The sequence below is a fragment of the Oratosquilla oratoria genome, chromosome 11 (assembly GCF_046742065.1).
Source record: "Oratosquilla oratoria isolate Oo_2021 chromosome 11, ASM4674206v1, whole genome shotgun sequence".
In the NCBI taxonomy this organism is placed as follows: domain Eukaryota; kingdom Metazoa; phylum Arthropoda; class Malacostraca; order Stomatopoda; family Squillidae; genus Oratosquilla; species Oratosquilla oratoria.
The window spans coordinates 29996658-30020416 of NC_134787.1; the positions used below are offsets into that span (position 1 = coordinate 29996658).

General features: G+C 39.3%; 2 protein-coding genes across 7 annotated transcripts in view; both read left to right on the forward strand.

Moving 5' to 3' along the window:
- Window positions 1–268: 268 nt before the first annotated feature.
- On the forward strand, window positions 269–4541 carry LOC143030002 (uncharacterized). The gene is made up of 2 exons (XM_076193211.1): window positions 269–1642; window positions 4362–4541. Exons 1-2 carry the CDS (start codon window positions 269–271, stop codon window positions 4539–4541), a joined length of 1554 nt encoding a protein of 517 aa, XP_076049326.1.
- LOC143029709 (uncharacterized) overlaps window positions 3323–23759 on the forward strand; it is a 113591-nt gene continuing 93154 nt past the window's right edge. For 4 of the 6 annotated variants that reach the window (XM_076192562.1, XM_076192559.1, XM_076192564.1 and 1 more), the window contains exons 1-3: window positions 3323–3435; window positions 11124–11295; window positions 21426–21592. In XM_076192562.1, coding sequence (XP_076048677.1) covers window positions 11179–11295; window positions 21426–21592 — 284 coding nt within the window. In that variant the 5' untranslated portion in view covers window positions 3323–3435; window positions 11124–11178. Of the gene's footprint in view, window positions 3466–10402; window positions 10990–11123; window positions 11296–21425; window positions 21593–23759 lie in introns of those variants that run through there. The other 2 variants (XM_076192560.1, XM_076192561.1) reach the window with 2 other exon arrangements.

Here is a 23759-nt window from a genome sequence, read left to right on the forward strand (position 1 = left end):
TCATGGCTCTCCTAAACCACGTGAATAATCGGACCGCCGTCGCCTTGTTCCTCGACCTGGAGAGAGCCTTCGAGCTGGCGTGCCCCCTCGCGATCCTAGCAGCTCTAGTCAACAAGGGCATCCAAGGACGGCTACTAGCATGGGTCGAGAACTATCTACAGGGGCGACGCGCCAGGGTCAAATTCCGGGGCCACACGTCATCTTACAGGACCTATGAGAACGGGCCTCCACAGGGGGGATCCTCAGCCCCGTTCTCTTCAACCTCCTGATGGAGCAGCTGGTCAGCCTGCCGTTCACGGCTGGAACAGTGCTTCTCAGCTACGCCGATGATCTAGTCCTCGTCGTCACCGGTCACGGCAATCTAATCGCCAAAACACAGGAGGCCCTCAACCTCCTGAGCAAGAAAAGCGAGGAGCTGGGACTAAAGGTCTCAGCCGAAAAATCCGAAGCCATGATGTTCAGTGCACCCGCACCCACCCAGTATCTACACGTTCAGGACGTGAGGCTGAACTGGACACAGTCCTACCAGTACCTCGGGATTTGGCTGGATCACAGGCTGACCTTTGCCCGTCAGGTAACCTACTTGAGGGAAAAGACGCAAGCGAGGACCACAGTGATGAGGGCCATGACAAGACCGGAGGCAGGGACGTCCGACGCCGTCTTGCTACTCTACTACGTGCAGGCCATCCGATCCCTAGTCGATTACAGTGCGCCTGTACTTGTCACGCTCGGCGGCGGACTGCGGAAGAGGATCGAAGTCATCCAGAACCAGGCCATGAGAACCATGTTGGGGGCGCCAAGGTGGACCAGCGCCTGTGTACTACAGAGCGAGACTCGTCTAGTCCCCCTCACCATCAGGACCCAGCAGATCGTGGCCTGCAGGGTGGCCAAGATCCTCCTTCAGGGCAGGGAGACGGCAGTGCACTCCAGGCTTAGAAAAATCCTACCTCACGACAGGACCCTCTTCACCGCCAACACCTGGATCTACAGAGTCGGCGATGCGGCCAACCAATTTATGGACTCTACCCAGTTCCTACGAACGCCCCACCACCTCATCGAGACATACCAAGAACCACTCCCGTGGGAACAACCGCTTGCTGAAGTGACTTATACGTCTCTCCCTGCAGCAAAGGCTCTGTGTTCCACAGAAGTGCTACGACAGCTCGCCCTTGTGTCCATGGCACAGGCCTGGGACCCTGGCAGCGCGGTATACTTCACGGATGGATCCGTTGACCGTAGCAGAGGCACAACCGGGGCAGCGGTGGTCACCGAAGGGCAGGCATTCTCCCGGAGGACATCTGACCACTGCTCCACCTTCCAAACGGAAATGGTTGCCATCCAGCACGCTCTCCGGCACGCCACCGACCTCCACGAAGAAACTGTGATCATTCACACCGACTCCAGGGCCGCTCTACAGGCACTACAGCAGACACGACCCACCCAAGATATCGCCCTCATCACGACTGCACTGAGCCTCATCCAGAACCTGGTAACCGCGGGGAAAAGGGTGAGACTCAACTGGATCCCCAGCCATGTGGGAATACGGGGGAACGAGGATGCAGATGCGGCGGCACGAGCAGCTTCAGCCCTCCCAGCTGTCAGCCATCACGCCCCAATGTCCCTAGGACAGATCAAGGTGCTGGTACGACGCTCCGCCGCCCACCATGCAGAGAGGGGGGGTGGGTCGCCGAACTTATGAAGCGGCCTTGCTGTGGATGTGCTGTGTCTTGCGACACTGCTTCTGCCCTAGGGCAGTGGACAGGATGCAGGGATGGCCCGTCATCCAGGAGGTGCCAAGATAAGAGGGAGGGAGGAGGGTGGAGGGGAGTGGAATATAGGAAATGGAATGGGTGGGAGTGGTTTCTATGTCTTTTTCTTTTTGGCTATCCCCCATGTAGGGGGAAAAAGCCTTTGGTATATGTATGTATGTAGTACGCTACCTTGTGGAACACCTCTCCTTAGATATTTCTTCTATGAACACACACACCCAATTTGAACACAATATGTTCTTCCAGTAAGGTAACTCTATGTAACCCAGGGCATCACCTACTATGTCGATATTTCTGCAATCTCTTAGTAATAAGTCATGTTCTATCGTGTCAAAAGCAGCGCTCAAATCTAATCAAATCGACACGCTACATTTCCTATCATCCATCGACAGAAATAGACTGTACACCACTGAACATAAGGCAGCTTTCGTGTAATATAATTGTCTATAGGCTGATTGATTGTCAGTAGTGGTGGGCAGATACCGGTAGTTACAGGTTTTATCGGTAACAACTTTAACGGTAGCTTACCGGTAAAATTCTGGTACCGCTAAGGTCTCGGTAATTTTTTACCATAAAAAACAGTTTTTTCGGCACTTTTTTTTTATTTCTCAATAGCATTAATGTTATTTCCGTGATCAGCATACGAAACTATATCAATTGCGAAAGTTTCATCGAAAAATTCCGCGTGTCGCCAAACGAAGACCCATATATGTATGTATGTATATATATATATATATATATATATATATATATATATATATATATATATATATATATGCTTACGTGATGAAAGCCAATATGCTTCTGTTTCTAAATAAGAATATAAACTAATCTGTATGAAAACATAATTGCGGGGAAAAAAATGCTGACAATGAAATCTAATATATCCTTGAGTCTTTGGATCACGTGCTGGGTTAATTTGTATGAAATTAGTATTAAAACAAGGAAGCATAAAAACAGTTTTTAGGAAAACATTACAAATTAGTCAGGTTAGGTTAGTTTTTTGGAAACATTTATTACAAATTAGTCAAAGCTCATTATATGTGTCTGTGTGTGTGTATTAACAAAACTCCCACGCCCACATGCACCCTCCAAACATGAACCCATGCATGCAGACAGACGCGGACGAAAGTTTATAGCCACACCCACCCTCAGACACCCTCCATTCACTCACTCGCGCGGTAGATAGCACACTATAGTAGCACCAATTAAAGTATGACTTTTTCCCTTCACAGTGACATAACAATCAAAATAATAAGTAAAATAGAACCAGAGATAAAGCCTATTAAATGACAAAAACATTGATTTCTCGAACTTGGGACGTCACTACTACCTCACGAGTCTTTTACCGGTAAACTACCGGTAATTCCGGTAACGGTATTGTTGTTTACCGGTAATTCCGATATTGAAATTAGCGGTATTTGCCCAGCACTAATTGTCAGGAATTGCTTGCATCCTCTGTAAATGTGGCATTAGAAAATTAAATATTAACTTAATAAATTATAATACATTAATGTAATAGATATTTTTCTTCGCTGAAATAAATATCACAAGACAAATCTATGCAAAAACGAAGTTAGGTCGACTCCTTTAGATGCCATCCTTGTTATGTTAGATTTCGAGGTCGGAAACAACGACGACGACCTCATGTCCTCTGGAATTACAGGTACCGCATTGCTAAATTCAGGTTAGGAAGGTAAGTTGGGTTGGGTCAGGATAGACGAATTATACATACTTTGTTTTTACCTCCGCTGCAACCAAAACAAAGATGGCGGCTTATTTAATTGAAAGCAAATGTTTCTGTTTTTATTTTCGCCAATAATAACGTAAATTATGTTGATGTATTATGATTAACAAGATTAGCATTTTGTTTTTTATTACTATATCGTGTAGGAGTAAAATGTTAAATGGACAAAAATAGGTGATGCTTTCAACTAGAATAGTGCTTGAATGATGAATCTAGGATATTTGGGCCACGAAGATGACCTGGGGTGGATATTTAGGCCACAACCTATTTTTTTCTTTGTTCCCTTTCAATATATTACTAAATATTTTATATAAATTTGCTTTTTTGTGTTTTATTACTGTTTTATTTTATTTCATGCCTTTTTGCAAGCACTCTTGTCATGAAGTGTTTTAGCTCTAGTTTATCGACCGTCCCAACCAGATCCTGTAACCTAACCTAACTTAACCTAACCCCAAACCACATCCTAACAAGATCATCTAATCTAACCTAACCTAACCACTTTTTATACCATGTCTCAAATATCCTAGTCACCGTGGCCCAAATGTCCTAGGTTGCAGTTTCGTGGCCCAAATATCCATACTCCATAGTGCTTCAGTGTCAGGTAGTGGGAAGATTGCAGGAACTATTTTTTTTACCACCCCTTAATATTAATTTCTGTAGGAAACATTACAAAGAAAAGCTGTTGGAGTTATCGTCATATAGATGGAAAAATAAACAAATTGTTGTCCGAGTGGGCGAGACGAAATTTCCCAAATTCCTGGTTAGATTAAGACAGTAAATTCATGTTAAATATTCGTGTTTGTGTGATTCTGGAATTTTAACTCAACTCTTATCTATATTATCAGATAGATCTTATCATTCTGAGTATTTTTAACCTCAGTTTCAATGTGCTTTCTCTCACCCTTACTCCATCTCTTGGATTTGTGAATGGAGTCCTGTCCAAGCTTATTTTAAGCCACACAAACCACATTGTTATCTTCCCCTTGGCAACTGGTGTACCTTTGTTAAATGCTTCCTCTGTGTAGCCACGATTTTTCTTCTCCATTGATTCCTTGGCATAAGTGGACCTCAGCAGAGATTATCTTAACGCAATATTAGTGTTGCTTATATACCTTGAGCAGCTAATGTTTCAAGGAAGGGTAATGAAGTGAATAAATTGTCAAATACAACATGCTAACATCACTAATAATGCCATTGTCCAAGTCATTTGCATTCCCCAGACTGACATTTAGTCTCTGGACTTGGCCCAAGATGTCTATTAAATTTGTATTTCCTCCATTTTTTAATATAAAGAGAGCTGGCAACCAGTGATTACTGTCTTCCCAAAACTATAAGCTGGTGACATAGAAACAGTCCCACACTAAGCCATCACAGGGAAATGGCCAGTACTTCTGATATCTCTCTGTGGTAAAGCCCAAATACCATTAATAACTTTGGCAGGGGTTGACATCCTTTGGAAGAGACTGTGCCAATTTCTTTGATTTGTAGAATTCAGTGTTTCAACAGTGTTTTTTAGTACTTAAGTTAATGTCAATTCATATGCACTGTTTTACTACACTGGGGATGCCAGTAAATGTTAATTCCTCAACCATTTGGTTTTAGTTTTATCTCTTGTCAACCCAGTTTGTTTATTTAAAGTAGTGATGTTATCTCTTGATGCTGTATCAAGTTTTTAAAACCAGCTGGCATGCCAGGGTTGACCCTGTCATGTGCTGTTTGGCACATGGGCTATGGATAATTAAAATTAAGGCAAGATTTACTATTATGGTGTTTACTATTTAATTACTAGTCATCTTCCATAATTTTTTTTAGTTAATATTGGCATGAATAAATGAATTGTACAATATTTTATTATATCTGCAAGTTTGAAAGCATTTGGTCCCATCAATATCAAGATCATCAAGATATCCAATATACTACTGATAACTTGGAGCTTGAATTAAGCTACAAGATGCCATGTTTGTTTTTGTGTGTTGTGTATAAAATGTGGAAGATGAACTACTGGAAGTCAGAGGAAATGAGTGGGGGCTGAGGGTACTTAACCTAGAGCCAAACCTAACTTATCAGTATATGTCATGAGCTATATGTTGTAATTGAATTTCCTCATAGCTCAAATTGTCATGGCATAGGAAGAATATGTAAAATCCAAATGGGGTAGTGTTACCAGTGGAGCTCCCCAGGGGGTTTTGGGTTCCTTATTTGCAGGGTTGGAAAAATGGCGAGTGGACTTACATCTCCAAGTGCATTATGTTAAATGTAGGATTACACAACCCAACTAACAGGTGTAGCTTAGGTAATTCCATATTATAGAAAACAGAATGTGAAAAGTGTAGAATTTAAGTCCAGAAAACAGTGTGTTAATGCCAGGAATAGGGTTAACAGGGCATTAGGATTTATTGCAAGGACAATTACAAACAAAAGTACAGAGGTAATTGTTAAACTCTATCTGGTGATAGTTAGACCCATCCTTGACTATGCGGCACAGTTTCTGTACATAGGAAAATGCGGTACAGTCTCTGTACATAGGAAAATGCGGTACAGTCTCTGTACATAGGAAAATGCGGTACAGTCTCTGTACATAGGAAAATGACCAAATGGTACAAGGGCTAAATTGACCATACAGAGACAGGCTTAGGCACCTTCACTTCAATACTGGAAAGATGAAGAGTGTAGGGTGATCTAATAGAAATATTCAAATGTGTCAAAGGCTTCAACAGTGGTGATGTAGGCAATGTCATAGTAGTAGATTTAAATTGGACAAATTTAGGTTTAAGAAAGAAATAGACAAGAACTGGTTTACAGAGTGGTGAAATTGAATAGACTTAGTAACCATGTAGTGAATGAACATTTAGTCTAGTTTAGTTAAGGTTTATTCAACAAAATAAAATACAATTCATACATACATATATACATTTTTTTTTTTTTTTTTTTTTTACAAAATTACTTGTTGTAAAGGGAGAGCGTGAAGCAAAGCTTATGGGGAATTGCTCTCCCTTTAAGGAAAGAATTATTTTTATTTTTATTATTTATTTTTGTTACATAGCATGATATATATCTATATATATGTATATATATATATATATATATATATATATATATATATATATATATATATATATATATATATATATTCAATGAGATGTGACACGACGCCTGCTAACTCCGACCTCACGTAGGAATCGGGGTCACGTGTGAGCATTGCATCTTGTGGGGGTGAGGTGAGAGGTCAGGTCGATTGTTGACGGGACGATACTTGCTTACTGCGCGGATCCGGGTCACCGTCACCTGCAGGAACAAGAAAAATAGAGCGGCAGACATGGGCGGTACATGACAGTTTCTCCGTGAATACAATCATGAAAAGGACCTGAAATGTTCAATATAATACTTATAAATTAATTACTTTACAAACGCGAAATATGCCGGCAGGAGACCTTTTGGTCCTTAACTAGGTCGGATGCGAAACAAATATGAAAAAAATAAATAGAAATTAATATAAATATTAAATAGATAAATGCATATAGTTAAATAATAAACAAACAGGTAAATAGTAAATGATAATTGTCAGATAATAATAAATGAAAATCAAGCAAACAATAAACAAGCAGACAAGTATAACAAACAAATAAACAATAAATGTAAAATAAATGGTAATTATTATGGTGTATAGGGAGGAGCGCTCCTGGTCAATATTGCTCTGAACTGTAAATCCTTTTATGGTCGTGACATCGAAAGTTTTCTTGGATTCGGGTTTATACACTCTTTCGTTGTGTTTTATTATCCTTACAAGCTCGGTGGTACACCTTATATATAAAGTATTTAGGCAAATGACAGGCGATTTTATTCAGTTGTAGATTGAGCTTTTTGAAATATCGTTTGAATGTTGATAAACATTTTGTCTTAGGTATTTCCTTTTCAAGTTTATTCCATGTGTTAACACCTATAATAGATAAGCATTGGCCTTTTTTGGTTATTCTGTATTGAGTTAAAGAAGTCATGTGCATGCCTAGTCGCATAGCGAGTTTCGAAAGTTAAGTAAAATTTAAATATATTTTGATTCATTTGTTTATTGTAATTTGGTGCACAACAGTGGCAGTTTTGTACTTTTTTAAGTCCATGAATTTCAGTAGATTTAGTTTTTTAAACAAATTATTTGTATGTTCTAAACGACCTACATTGCAGATTATACGCAGTGCCTTTTTTTGTGAGCGTAATTATGCGTTGAAGATTAGTTTGATAAGTAGTTTAGGTATGGTAGTAGCAGACTACGGTAAATGGTACGTAGGGTATTTTCATTGAGGATATTTCTCATTTTATGCATTATTCCTATAGTTTTGGACATCTTATTTAGCACGTGATTTATATGATGTTTCCAATTAAGTTGATCGTCTAAATACCCGCCTAGGAATTTACCGACGGTCGCTTTTTCAATAATTTCGTTGTTTATTTTGATCGGCTTAGTGCTTTCATTATTTTTGTAGAAAAACAGGTAGTTAGTTTTTGATACATTCAAGGATAGTTTATTGGCTGGAAACCAGTTAGCTGACATAATCCTTCATTAATTGTCTTGATCAGTTTGTCGGAATTTATATAGGAGCATAGAATGGTGGTATCGTCGGCGAACAGTATAAATTTCATAAGGTTGGATACATTTGTAATGTCATTAATGTATAGTAAAAATACTTTGGGTCCTAGAACTGAACCTTGAGGTACTCCGCATGTAACTGGTAGAATATGTGATCTTTCTTCCTCAATGGCTACCTATTGTTTCCTCTTAGCCCATAGTATTCGGCCTTTTGAATTAAGATTTCATGATTTACTGATTTACTGCGTCAAATGCCTTTTTTAGATCAATAAATATGCCGGCTGTCTTTTTCTTTTGTTCTATATTGTTAGTTATCTTCAGTTAATTCCATTACTGCTGTTGATGTTGAAAGATTTCGTTGAAATCCATATTGACTGATAAATAACGTAATTTTTTTTAGAAATGAGTCAAGGCGAATTGTGAATAACTTCTCAAGAATTTTGGAAAACTGGTAATAGTGAAATTGGTCTATAGTTATTATAACTTGATTTGTCGGCTGATTTGAATATCGGTATTACTTTTGCTATTTTCATTGCATCTGGAAATATTCCTTGTTCATATGATTTATTGCATATTTTCAGAATTTTTTTTTTTATGATAGGCATAATTTGTTTTACGAGGTTCATATTGACTCCTGTGCAATCGAGTGATTTCTTGTTCTGCATTTATTTTACTGTGTTCATAAGTTCGTTTTTCGTGACGGATTTTTAAAAACATAGTGTTATTTATTCGGAGTTTCTAAAAGGTCTCATAAGTTTGATGCGTTGTCTTTGTTTCGTGAGGTTAGGTACTACATCGGAGAAAAAATGATTAAATTCGTTTGCCACTTCTTTTTTAGTTTTTCCGTTTGTAATAATGTCTATGAATTCGTCGGTGTTATTATTTTTGGACCCAGCTAAGTTGTTTATTATTTCCCATGTCTTTTTTACATTACCTTTATAATTTTCAAGCAGTGTGTCAAAGTTTTTTTTTTTTTGCAGTTGCGTAAAATTGTTGTAAGTTTGTTTTTTGTATGTTTTGGATTTGTTTTCGTCTATCAAGGACTTGCTTTCAATAGATTTCTTGTAAAGTTGTTTTTTCTATCGACACATTGCAGGTAGTGCATTGTAGTTCAGTTCGAAGCTTTAAGAATCATTTAGATAAATACCTAAGTAAGATGCTGTAATGATTATAATTTATCTGATATTATTTGTTTTTGTTTTGTTATCTTTTGTCTGTGATTTTCATTATTATTAGTTATATGTCAATTTATTATTATTTACTATTTACCTGTTTGTTTATTATTCAACTATACCTATGCATTTATTTATGTATTTTATTTGTTATTTACATTATTATAGTTTTTATTTATTAATATGATTTTTTTCGCATCCGACCTAGATAAGGATCAAAAGGTCTCCTGTCGGTATGCTCCGCCTTTGTAATCCTTTGTAAGGCCGTTTGTAAACCATGGTTTTGAGTTTCGTTATATGATTTTATTTCTACTTCTCTCTCCGGGCAGCATTTGTTTACATTACTCATGATAATGCTTACAAATTCGTTATGTGATAGATTGGCATTTTCTGACTCGTAAACCTGATCCCAATTTTATTCTTTTAAGCATTGATTCAATTTTGTAATACTTTTTTCGTCTATTTTACGTTTTAGTGCAATTCTGGGTTTTGTTATGCAGTGCATTTCTTTTGGATTAAGTTAATAGTGAATACCGGTAGATGGTCACTAATATCACTTATTAAGATACCACTATGAATCTCGGAGTTTACAATATTGGTGAAAATGTTATCTATCATTGTTTCACTTGTTTGTTCGTGAGTCTCATACTTAAGTAAATCTATGTTGAAGCCACCACAGAGATATAGGTTTTTATTTCTAAATGGAGTTATGATTTCTTCAAGCATATTAATATATTTGTGAACTCGTTGATGTTCGTGCCTGGCTTTCTGTAGATACTTTATTGTTTTCAGGGAAGATAACTTTGGATAGAGGTGACAGGTAGTAAGGGACTTGGAATTGCATAGTATAGGCCTTGTGGTCTCTTTCAGTCACTTCCATTATTAAGTTCTTAAGTCAGTCAAGTCGGAATATCAGATTTCTTAATAAAAATATATCAATATTGTAGTTATGATGAAATATGGTACAATTCATTTATTTATGATAATATTAACTAAGTAAGTGAATTTGATGGGAGTTGACTGTAGTTGGTAAATAGTATGACCAACTATCATGATAATCATCAGTGTTTATATTTGTAAATGTGTTTTAGCCACATTGATTCATTGGTCTTTTGTAATTTTCCTTGTTTCCATGTAATAAATTCATTGAAGGTTGAATTTCCAACAGGGTTTAGTAGGATCCTTCATAAGCATGAACCCCTTGTCTTGTATACCAAAGGGGTGTCATGGAGAGAAATGAGATAGCCAGATGTCATTCAAAATAGAAATATTAATATCCCCAGTAGAGTAGGAGTTACTCAAGATAGATTACTCAGCCCTTAAAGAAGGCTTGTTACAGAAATGAATAGAATAGTCAGATAGTAGTAAGAATAAAAGGAATGATGTAGCTTGATATCAGTCAGAAATAAAAGAGTATCCCCAGTATGATGGCAGTGAGTCAAAATAGATTCATCTCGGTGCCATACTGAAGACTTGACACAGAGATAGAATAGTGTGGCAGCAGAATAAAAGGATAAATTCTTATATTTCAAGAGGGATTATGTTCATTCTTGAATTACTAGTTTTGTTATTCATGAATTTACTTGACAGTTTCACTGTATTTTGCTGTCGTTATTTTAATCTAATGTTGATAGGCTTCACAAGTGTAAGGACTAGTTCTTTAGAACACTGGATCTCAAAATTTTTGGGGCTGCAGCCCATTAAATGGCATTGTTAGAGGTAACTTCTTACCTGAAGAATAATGCTGGCCTTTTAATACATATACAAACAGTGTATGCATATTTTGCTATACCATAAGAGAGCAGAATTAATGATGTAGGAAAGAAGAAAATATATTTCTTGTTTCATTCTAGAAATCAAGTCAAGACCTCCAGAAAAACATAGTGGGACCTATTCAAGAGGACAAGAATGGAAGCAAATAATCCACGAAATGGTGAATTGTTCATAACAGTACAAGGATTTCCAATGACATTTTCATTGTCACCATTATGTCCAGAGAGGAAGGAAATCCAAAATATTGTTGAGGTAAGATAATGTGTTGTAAATGTAGTTTTTCAATACCTTGATTGATTTGTTTATTTTTATTTATTTTGTGTATTTACCTAGTCGTATCTTACAGAAAGGGGAGCTATGCTCATGGTGTCCTGTCTCTGTATCTCGCCATATCTAATTTGCTCTTAAATTCTTGTATCGTTTTTGCACACACCGCATTGCCTCATGTGCTTACGGGCAGTGTGCCACTGAATGTGAGTCCAAGCAGATCCAAGTCTTGGACATTAAACAACATGAAGAAAATGAAGATCTATACTTATAATGTAAGAAGTCTCTCAGAAGATCACAGGCTGGAGAGTTTAATGGAAGAACTAGACAACATCAAGTGGGACATCGTAGGACTGAGCGAAGTCCAAAGAGTGGAAGAAAAGCTGATACAATTACAAGATGGTCACCACCTGTTCTACTGGAGTAGGATTCTTGATAAACCGAAAGGTTGCTGGTAACGTAGTCAAATTCAGTAGTTTGTCAGACAGGGTAGCTTGGATTGTGATTAGGCTGTGTAAAAGGTACACTCTAAAAATAGTTCAGGTTTATGCACCAACTTCACAGAGTTCAGACAATGAAATTGAGTCATTCTATGATGATTTAAGTCAGGTAATGGATCAAGAAAAAAGTAAGTACATGTTGATAATAGGCGACTTTAATGCTAAAGTGGGGAAGAAGATGGGCGGTGAGACATGCATTGGTAAGTTTGGAGTAGGTGAAAGAAATGGCAGAGAACTACAACATGAGGATAATGAACACTTTCTTCCAAAAGCATGTAGGTTGTAAATGGACGTGGAGAAGTCCAAATGGAATAACAAAGAATGAAATAGACTTCATATTAGGAGATGAGAGCAAAAGCGTTAACAATGTTACAGTGATAAATAAAGTCAACATAGGTAGTGACCATAGAATGGTATGTTGCACAGCTAAATTCAATTTCAGAGCTGAGAGAAATAAATTAATTTTAAGAAAAAAAAAATAAGCCTTGCAAAGGTTAAGGATAATAATAAGAAATTTAAGTTAGAAATTAAAAATAGATTTGAAACTCTAAGAACTAAAGAGGACACCGTGGAAGATATTTATTTGAATTTAGTGAATATCATTAGAGAATTAGCAGAGAAAGTAGGAAGTACAAAAAACATCAGAGAAAACAAATACTCCCAAGCTACAAATGACCTAATTAAAAGAAGGACCATGCAGATTAAAAGTAGGAGAAACAAAATAGAAAGAGTAGAACTAAACAAGCTCATCAACAAAAGGCAGAGATTAGAGGAAAGAGAAACATGGATGAAATAGAGGAAACTATTTGGAAGGGTAAAAAGTATTAAAGTGACCAAGTGCAAACAGGCTTTAGGAAGACAGCAAATGATATGTTTGAAAGATAGAAATGGAGAAATAATTAAATGTAGAGACAAAATGGTAAACAGAGTAGAAGAATTTTACCAAGAGCTTTACTCGTCGAAGACCGTAGTTGAATCAGTAAATTCATGTGTAGACATTAGTAGTGTACCAGAGATTACAAAGGAAGAAGTAGAATTTGCTCTAAAAACTATGAAACGAGGAGAAGCACCTGGCAAAGATGGTATATCGATAGATCTGTTGAAAGACGTGGGGAAATTAGTTCATATTAAATTAGCTGAGTTGAACACCCAGTGCTTATGTCAAGAAAGCATTCCTGATGTGTGGTCCAATGCTATAGTGATTTTGCTGCATAAAAAAGGAGATCAGAAGGACCTTAGTAACTATCGACCTATTAGCTTGCTCTCAAATGTATATATTCTCCAAGATCCTTACATACATACATACATATACCAAGGCATTTTCCCCCATCCAAGGGAGGTAGCCAAAAAAGTAAAGACATAAAAACACTCCCACCCATTTCATCCCTAAAATACACTCCACACCCCTCCCACCCTATTTGTAAGGATCTTTGCTAAAAAAAAAAGCAAAGATCCTTACAAATAGACTAAATCAAGTTTTAGATGGAAACCAAGAGAACAGGCAGGCTTTAGGAGTGGATATTCGACCCTAGACCATTTGCAGGTGATAAACCAACTAATCGAGAAAACGACAGAATACAATATACCTCGCTACGCAAGTAAGGTACAAACGAACAGATTGTAAAAGTTTTAGAAAAGATTTACGAGAAAGGTACCGCTATATTTCGACTACATAAAGATACAGAAAAGATCAAGATCAAGAAAGGAGTACGGCAAGGCGATACAATTTCACCAAAACTATATACAGCTTGCTTGGAAGATATTTTCAGAAGATTGAGTTGGGAAGAGAAAGGTTTAAAGATTAATGGCAAATATTTGAACTACCTAAGGTTTGTGGATGACATTCTTATTTCAGAAAGAGCAGAAGACTTGCAAGATATGCTGAGTGATCTAAACAAGGAAAGTGTCAAAGTAGGTTTAAAAATGAATAAAAGTAAAACCAAAGTAATGTTCAACACGAAAGTTCAAAGTAAAGAGATTGTAATTGGTGATGAGAGTCTTTAGGAAGTTGAAGAGTATAATTATTTAGGCCAGATAGTGAAAGTGACGAAAGATCATGATAATGAAATAAAAAGACGCATTATAATTTGTTGGAAAGTGTTTGGTAAGTATAATAAAATCCTGAGAGGCTCTCTACCTTTATGTTTGAAAGGTAAAATTTACAATCAATGCATTCTACCAGTAATAATCTACGGGTGTGAGACTTGGAAACTAACGAAGGCAGTGGAAACAAAACTATGGACAGCACAGAGGAGAATGGAGAGATCAATCATGGGAATAATGCTGAGAGACTGAAAGAGAGCAAGTTGGGTTAGAGAGCAGACGAGTGAAAGATATTGTGGAAGCAGTAAAAGAGAGAAAATGGAATTGGGCAGGTAAGTTAGTGCGAATGAGTGATAGAGCAAGTGTGTTACTGAATGGACGCCGCGAGATAGGAAGCGTGGAAGAGGGAGACCAGACAGAAGGTGGAGAGATGAGATTGAGAAGTTTGTAGGAGTGATGTGGCAGAGGATGGCGCAGTCGTGTGAATCATGGAATGCTATGAAGGAGGCCTTTGCTCAGCAGTGGACTCAGGATGGCTGATTTGATCAATTGATGATTTCTAGTTTGTTTCATACATCCACCACTCTCTTGGGATTTTTTTTTTTTTTTTTCTTTTCCATGTGTCTACAATTGCCCTTTTTGAGTTTCTTTCCATATCCTCTTGTGTTTCTCTTATCCCAATTTAGTAAGTTGTCTCTATCAAGGATTTCTACACATTTCATAATTCTGTAGATGGTCAGCAAGTCACCTTTCTCGTCTTTGTTCCAGAATCGGTAGTTCTAGTTTTGACAATCTTTCTTCATATGACATTTTTGATAGTGTTGGGGCCGTCATCATAGTTGCTCTCTGGATTCTCTCAATTTTCTTTATAATCTTTTTAGTACTGGGTGACCATAGTGTCACTGCATACTCCAATTTGGGCCTTATCAATGTGACCAATATTTTCTTTACCATTTCTTCATCCAAGTAAAAGCCACTTTTTATTGATCTTAGGAAGTTATATCTTTTGTGATGATCACTCTCAGGTCTTTTTCAGGTCCCACTTTCGTTACTTCTTTTTCACCAATTTTATATTGTCTTGATATCCTTTTTTCACTTTTTCTAAATTCCATCATGCTACATTTCTTGATGTTGAAGTTCACTTCCCACTTCTCACTCCATTCCCAAACCCTGTTCAGATCTCTCCATTGTGAGTGTGTGCATTTATTTATTTACTTAATATTTACTTAGTTGTATCTTATGGGAAGGGGAGCTACGCTCGTCGTGTCCTGTCTCTGTATCTCGCCATGTCTGATTTGTTCTTTAATTCGTGTATGGTTTTTGCACACACTATTGTTGTGCATGCATATGTGTGTTTGTATTTATTTACCTAGTTGTATCTTATGAGAAGGGGAGCTATACTCGTAGTGTCCTGTCTCTATATCTTGCCATATCTAATTTGCTCTTAGATTATTGTATTGTTTTTGCACACCCTATTGTTTCATCTAGTATGTTCCATACATCCACTACTCTGTGGGGAAAGCTGTTCTTTTTCAGGTCTCTTCCATAACTATCCATTTTGAGCTTCCTTCCATGTCCTCTTGTGTTTCTCTTATCCCAATTTAGTAAGTCTTCTCCATCCAGGACATCTATACCTCTTATAATTATGTAGATGGTCAACAAGTCACCTCTTTTTCTTCCTTGTTCCAGAGTCAGTAATTCTAGTTTTGACAATCTGTCTTCATGTGACAGTTTTGATAGTGTTTGGGCCATATTCATAGTTACTGTCTGGATTCTCTCAATTTTCCTTATATTCTTTCTAGTACTGGGTGACCATAGTGTCACTGCATACTCCAATTTTGGCCAAGTAAGTAAAAACCACTTTTATTGATCTTAGCATGTTATAGGTGTGTGTGTGATGTCACAACATTAAAAGTAGATTGAAACAATCATGAGGTCTCATCTGGGAGGGTCAGTTGTTCAGTCCATTGCCCCTGGTTGATCTTGCAGAAGACCAGCATTTCAGGTAACCAGCAAGTCCCCAGGCAAGACCGTGAGTCACTCAGGAAAGATGCACAGTACAGGTATTGTGTTGTAGTGTCGGGATTGTTAGTGTGGGGCATTGTAGTATGGGATGTTCTGTCTTCTGTGTGGTAGTTGATCTGGGTCAGTTTGATTCCGTGGCCAGGCCTATTGTGTGTCGGTATTGACTTAATGCTAGATGGTGTCCCAAACACAGGTGTGCAAGTATGGTGTGGGAGGGATTAATATTTGGGGCTTATGTATGGGGGTTATTGTTTGAGTATTGAGTTTGGCAGTCTATCTTGAAGGGCTTGTTTGGTTATCTGGGTGTGCATGTGTTTTTGTATAGGTGTTTTGTGTGTTATAGGTTGTAGGTTTTTGAAGATGGTTGAGTAGTGTGCTGCTGGTGTATTTTTTTGTTGTGTTCTGTTGGTGGTGCTTGTGAAATGTAGTGTGAAGGCTGTGTGTTGTTTAGGGTTCTAGCATAGAATTGTGCTCCTGTTATTTTCATGTAATGTTCTATGTGGAGGATTATGGTTTCTTTATGCATGTGTCCAAAAGGGTTGGTTTTGGTGTATCCTGTTATCACTCATAGTGGTCCTTTCTGTAAAGTGTTTTGCTTATTGCTGGGAACCATGTTGTAGAGGCACAGTGAAGGGTGGTTTTTATTAATTGCTTGTAGATGGGTTTTTAGAGTTTCTGTTGTCCAAAGTCAGTGCTTAGGATTGTTTTAAGTAGGCTTGTTTTCTTGGTGATTTTTGCTGTCAGGTGTTTGATAATTGGACTAAAAGTTGTATGAACATAAAATTTGAGGCCTAGAATTGTAGGGTTCTTTTTCAATGGAAAGATGTGGCTTTTTAATTTGGCTATTTGGGAGGCTATTTTAGCTATTTAATTTGGCTATTTGGGAGGTTTTGCAGATATGTGGGATGGGAGGAAGGCTGTTGAGACCAGTTGAGAGTTTTTGCGAGGGTGATGGAGAGAGTGAGTGGTTTGAGGTAAGGGTGTGACTTCATTGGGTATGTGTTGTGTTGACCTGGCTTTTCAATTTATGCATGGATAGGGTGGTGCCATAGGTAAATGCAGGGGTGATGGGTTTGGGTTTGGAGATGGTTAAAGAAAATGGAGAAAAGTGGGAGATAAGCCACTTGTTTGCTGATGACACTTTGCTTGTAGTGGGATCAGAGGAGAGATTGAGGAAGTTAGTGACGGAGTTTGGGAAGGTGTGCGAAAGAAGGAAGTTGAAGATAAATGTGGGTAAAAGTAAAGTGATGAGATGTACAAGAGGAGAAAGGGACAGCAGACTGGAAGTGTGTATTAAGGGAAAGAGACTGGAGGAAGTGGATAGCTTTAGATACTTGGGTGCAAATGTGGCAGGAAAGGGAGTAGTAGGGGTGAAGGTAGAATGTAGACTGAGAGAAGCGAATAAATGCCTTGTTGGATTAAAAAGTGTAATGAGAAATAGACATTTGGGAATGGATGCTAAGAGGAGATTGTATGAAGGAGTGATTGTACTGACAGCACTGTACAGGGCAGAAATATGGAATATAAGAGAGGAAGAGAGAAGGAGTTTGAATGTGTTTGAGATGAAATGTCTGAGAAGTATGGTAGGGGTTACTAGGCTGGATAGAGTGAGAAATGAGGAGGTGAGGAGAACAGGGGTGGAAAGGGAGTAGGGAGATAGGGTTGATGAAAGAGTATTGGGATGGTTTGGACACATGGAAAGAATGAATGTCTGTTGAGGAAGGACTGGAGAGGACAGAAGATAGGTGTGAATGGAGAATGGTTGTATATGGATGATGCTGTGATGCATGAGGGGGAGTGGGTGGGGGATGGGAGTGAGGGAGTATGTATGAGAAATAAATTGACACAGCCCAAAGGTCTGTTGAGGAAGGATGGGAGAGGACAGAAGATAGGGGTGAATGGAGAATGGTTGTGTATGGATGATGCTGTGATGCATGAGGGGGAATGGGTGGGGGATGGGGGTGAGGGAGTATGTATGAGAAATAAATTGACACAGCCCGAAGGGATTTCTCCCCGTCTTCTCCTTTTCTGCATGAGGGGATGGAGAGGGGAGTCACTGAATTAATGAAATGGCCTTGCTGTGGATGTGCTGTGTTTTGCGACACTGCTTCTGACTCAGGGCAGTGGACAAGATGCAGGGATGACCCATCATCCAGGAGGTGCCAAGATAAGAGGGTAGAGGGGAGTGGAGTATGTTAGGGATGGAATGGGTGGGAGTGGTTTCTCTGCCTTTGTCTTTTGGCTACCTCCCATGTATAGGGGAAAAACCTTTAGTACTCGTATATGTATGTATTTATATATTTTTTATTCATGGTTCATTTTTGGGGTGTGTGGTGTAGTGCTTTAAGGGGGCTGTCGCGATGAATTTCCGGAAAAAATTGAAATATTTGAAAAAAAATTCCCTGTCATCTAGTGGCCTTTGGCAAGCCAGTCCTGAAATATTTCAGCGAAATACCAAAAAATAAAGGAGTTATGGCTATTTTTCTGACCCCCCCCCACTTCCCAGTACACCTTCGCTGCACATATGTTCGACTAAGTTATTTCATCGCAATAAAAATGGCACAAATGCGATGTGTTTTTTTATTCACTAATATAGACTAGCTGGAAACTTGTCCTACACGGGGATAGCACTTCGCACTCGTGAGTAAACTGAGAGAATTATTGTGAGTAGGCGGAGAAAGTGAATTGTCGCTCCTTGGAGAACTTTTATTTACTTTTATTTGAAGCTATAATCATTTCAAGAATGCCTATACATTCGAAGAAGAAACGTGCGTTTCATGAAAGCTAAGAAACTGAATAAAATTATTGAGAAAGGGTGTACTTCTGCCTCGGTTATTACTGGAGGTGACTCATAGCAGTGCTGCTGTACGTGCCCGGGCTTGGTTATGCTGATCGCGCATTATCGCACTCCTCTACCCCTCCATATCCTCTTTTCTCAAATTACGTCACCGCAAACATCGAGCATGCGTGACGTACCATCACGTGCCTCTTCAAATGAAACACTGAGTGCTTTTCGTCACAAGAGCGACTGTCAATTATCATAACTTTGGAAGGACACATAATCTTCTTTCTCACTTGGTTGGAGTCAATCCCATCATTACAAAAGCACTTGAGGAACAAGCAAAGACACAGAATGGAAAGGGACACCAAAGACCAGAAAGAGGAAGAGAAAACTATCGTTCAGCTCCGATTTCCAGCCGGGAGCTTTCTAGTAAGCAAACCTGGCGACAATGAGGGAGGTGGTGCCTTCTGAAACCCTCGCCTTCTGAGCTGCTAATACCTCGTAAAAGGGGGGACCAGGTACCAGCTACACTTTATAATAACATGTGAATGACGTAGAATGCATGAAGATTGTCGCAGAGAAAAAAATCTAAATGAAATATATAAAAAAATGCAGGGAAATGTATTTTGAACTTCAAAGCTCAATATCTCAAAACTACCCTTTTCTCTACATTTTTTCTATCTCCTCCGTAACTACTTGGCCGATTTTAATGGGGTTTGGATCATTTGAAAGCTGAATAAATTTGCAAACTTTTTATCGTGAGGTTTTTCATTTTTTGTGATAGAAGTCGATATATTGTATTTTAAAAAAAATATGACACTTCAAAAAAAAAAAATTCTCCTAAACTAAGAGGAAATTCCAAAAACTGTACGATAATTTTTTAGGTATTGCTATAGAGCATTTGTGGTATTTTTTTCAGCATGCTCAGTCAATGGATAAATGAGGAGATAGAAAGTTTGTAATTGGTCAAAAAAACATTTTTTTATTAATAACTTCATTGTTTTTCAACCAAATGATATGAAAATTTGTGGTGAACATCTCAGTATATGTATATATAACATATTAAAAATTTGCGAAATTCCGATCATAATTGACGAAGTTCGTTTTCGAGCGCAACGGCCCCCTTAAGGTGCTCTAGTATAGGATACCAGTAGGGCACCATAGTGTTGTAGCGTGTCCTGACCACCAGTGACACTTCCATTACAAGGACTCTTTGTTATGGTTGACAAGGCCTCATTCATATATGTACTAGGAGTGGCATCATTTTCACTGAGTAGCAGGAGACAATTGCCCACATGCCAGTCTATACCTGTCTGTCATATTGTGAGCACATATTGCTCCATGTATATTTAACGCCACAATAAAGGTTCCAGTTGCCCCAACTCCCCCTGCATTTCTGTTGCAATCACATATATTACATGGTGCAGTAAGTAGGATGATTGCAATTGCTTGCAACATTGAAACATGGAATAATATGTGAATAAGTGATGTGTACGTGAACAGAGTAAACGTGGACAGAACACTGATAGAACTAGACCAATAGGCAACAGTGAATGTGCTGGACCATGAGTGCAGTGCCGGCAACAGTGTGCATGCTGGATCATGATAATGACATGCCTTCGTGGACATGTAGTGGTGCAAACGAAGGTGGCCTTTCATCCCACCACTTCACCCTACCCACCAGGTACGCAACCCTGCATGGAGCCCAGGCGACTCATGCAGGCCACACAAACAAAAGGAGCCTTTCATCCCGCGTCATCACCCTGCCCGCCATGAGTGCAGCCCTGTGTGGAACCCAGCTGACTCACACAGGCCACGCCCACCCAGCCTAGGAACTGGTACAACGCATCTGCTCCCTTGCTGCAATTATGTCACTGCAGGAGGTAATGACCAACTGCTGCCCACATGAGGCATTGATGGTGACAGTCTCAGATGTCCAGTAGGATCTGCATGCATGCGCCGTGTTGGCATGCCAAAGGGCTCCCCAACTCATCAGCCCCCCACCCCTGCAGAAGGCTGGCACCTGCCGCCCCAGTGCCTGATGGCCCTGATCGTCCCTCCACAGGTCAGAATGCACTGCACTCAGTCCAGCATGTTCACTGTTGCCTATTGGTCTAGTTCCATCAGTGCCTCATCCATGTTTGCTCTGTTCACATATGTGCCACCGATTCGTGTATTGTCCCATGTTTCGCTGTTCCATTCTGTCATTTTTGAGTCAAAGTTGTTTGTTCAAGTAAGGTTGGGTATCCTTTGCTCCCATTTTGTATTTACTTTGCTGGGTTGTTATTGTCAGGTCATCTGCATATGAGACCTTGATGTTTAGTTCTAGTTCTGGATTTAGGAGATATCTCATGAAGAGATTGAACAGTAATGGTGAAAGTATTACACCCTGAGGGACTACATTGTATATCCTTTTTGTTCTTGAGATTTCGTTGTTTTGTGTTAATCTACACTGTTTTCCTATCATGAAGTTGGTTAGCCATGTGTTGTTGTTGTCATAAATGTCTGTTCCAATGTTCTCTTTTGGGTAGTATGTGTTTAAGGACTGTGTTGAAAACCTTGTTTAAATCTATGGCTACCATAACCGTTCTTTCCAGTGGGACTTTTTTATTGAAACCTTTCCACACTAGTCATGTATCTTCCAAAGATTATCAGTGCTCAAGCCCCCCAAAAATTATGGTCTTATCTGATCAGATGAGTGAATGAATTGTGTCACATGTAGAACAGCTACAGGCATATGCAATTAACACTATTTTTACTTGCAGATGTGGGGTGGCACAGTTACTGGGGCAGTTGGGGGTCTCCATACCATCCGTCTAGTTGACAGTCAAGGTAGTGGCCATACCATCTCTGGCTCTGATGATGTCTTCAAGCTTCAGTATGTACGTGATTGTGTAGAGGCCCAGGAACTTTTAGATTTGAAAAAATACAGGTGGGTGTTACCTTTGTTTGAGATTTGTAAATGCATTTGTGGTAGAGGTTTCCACTAGTAGTTCACAATGTTGCACATCATTCTGGAATGAGGCGTGAAGCACTGGCTAAAGCAAAATAATTATAACACCAGGACCATGGAAGGTGACTATGTGTACCACTCTAACCTCTTCAGTGTTCTTCTTCCCTATGTCTTTACTCACCTATATATAATTTATTTCTGTTGTAACTTTGTACTAAGCATTGAAGGTGTGGTTATACAAAAACACTATGCCGTATTTGTTTTTCTTATGTGGTGGTTCCTCTTATGTATGTTGATAAAGGGGTGTTACAGGATGTGTTGCAGGTGTGCAGGATAGAGGCTAGTCTGTTGAGGGCAGTCAAAATTATATGAGTAGTGGAGCTTGTATGGGGGTAGGGAATGGAGTGAAAGGTGTTTGAAGTGAAGGTGGGAGTATGCTAGGGTTGTGTTATGTCAACATGGTTATTCAGTGTGTATAGATGGGGTGGTGATTTATGTAAATATGAGAGTGCTAACAAGTGCTTGGAGCTAGTGAGTGAAGTGGAAGGTGAGGCATTTGTTGTGTGCAGACAACATTGCACTTGTAGCCAAATCAGTTAGTGGCAGAGTTTGAGAAGGCAAGAAGAAAAAGCTGAAAGTATATATGAGCAAAAGTGAGGTGATGAGATGTATAAGGGGTAAGGGTGCCGTTGAGTTGGACGTGAGTTTAAAGGGGAGCCTGGAGGAAATAGAAAGCTTTAGGTGTTTAGGGTCACATGTAACAAGGAATGGAGGAAATGGGATGAAGGTAAGTTTTGGTGTAAGGGAACCAAGTGTGTGAGGGAAGGAAAAGTGTCATAGAGGACTATTTATATGAGGATAAATATTTGGAGTAATTGTGCCCACAGCACCAGAGCAGACTTGGAATAAGGAGAGAACATAGTATGAATAATGTTCTAATACTGGATTTCAGGATAGCCAATTTTGATAAGATGAGAAATTACATATATACATATACCAAGGCTTTTTCCCCCTTACAAGGGAGGTAGCCAAAAAGAAAAAGGCATAGAATCATTCCCACCCATACCATCCCTAAATACACTCCACTCCACTCCCCTCCACCCTACGTCTTATCTTAGCACCTCCTGGATGACAGTCATCCCTGTACCCTGTCCACTGCCCTGGGTCAGAGGCAGTGTCGCAAGGCACAGCACATCCACAGCAAGGCCACTTCATTAAATTAGCAACCCCCCCTCTCTGTCCCCCCATGCAGAAAAGGAGAAGACGGGGAGAAATCCCTTTGTACTGCGTCAAATTTTGCTCACACATTCTACCTCACCCCCCATACCCATACCCATTCCACCTCATGCATCACAACATCATCCATATACAACCATTCTTCATTCACCCCTGTCTTCTGTCCTCTCTTGTCCTTCCTCAACAGACATTCCCCTCTTCCCCAAAGCCCCCTTCACCCCATCCATCCATCTCATCCTAGGACGTCCCCTCATGTTCACTCCCTCCACATCTGCCTTCCATACCTCTTTTACTAGTCTTTCTTCACTCATTCTTTCCATGTGTCCAAACCATCCTAATACTCTTTCATCAACCCTATCTCCCAACTCCCTTTCCACCCCTGTTCTCCTCCTCACCTCCTCATTTCTCATTCTATCTAGCCTAGTAACCCTTATAATACTTTTCAGACATTTCATCTCAAACACATTCAAACTCCTCTCTTCCTCTCTCATGTTCCATGTTTCTGCCCCATACAGTGCTGTTGGCACAATCACTCCTTCATATAACCTCCTCTAACATCCATTCCCAGATGTCTATTTCTCTTTACACTTTTTAATTCACCAAGGCATTTACTCGCTTCTCTCAATCTACATTCTACCTCCACCCCCACTCCTCCCTTTCCTGCCACATTTGCACCCAAGTATCTAAAACTATCCACTTCCTCCAGTCTCTCTCTCTTAATGCTCACTTCCAGCCTGCTGTCACTCTCTCCCCTTGTACATATCATCACCTTACTTTTGCCAACATTTATCTTCAACTTCCTTCTTTCACACACCTTCTCAAGCTCTGTCATTAACTTCTTCAATCCCTCCTCTGATCCCACTACAAGGGCAGTGTCATTAGCAAACAACAACTGGCTTATTTCCCACTT

Excerpts from the sequence above, each read along its gene's own strand:
- LOC143030002 (XM_076193211.1), top strand. The coding sequence starts at position 269 with ATGGAGCAGCTGGTCAGCCTGCCGTTCACGGCTGGAACAGTGCTTCTC. Across the intron at positions 1,643-4,361 it reads TAGGACAGATCAAGGTGCTG|ATAGATCTTATCATTCTGAG; the intron begins GTACGACGCTCC and ends CTATATTATCAG.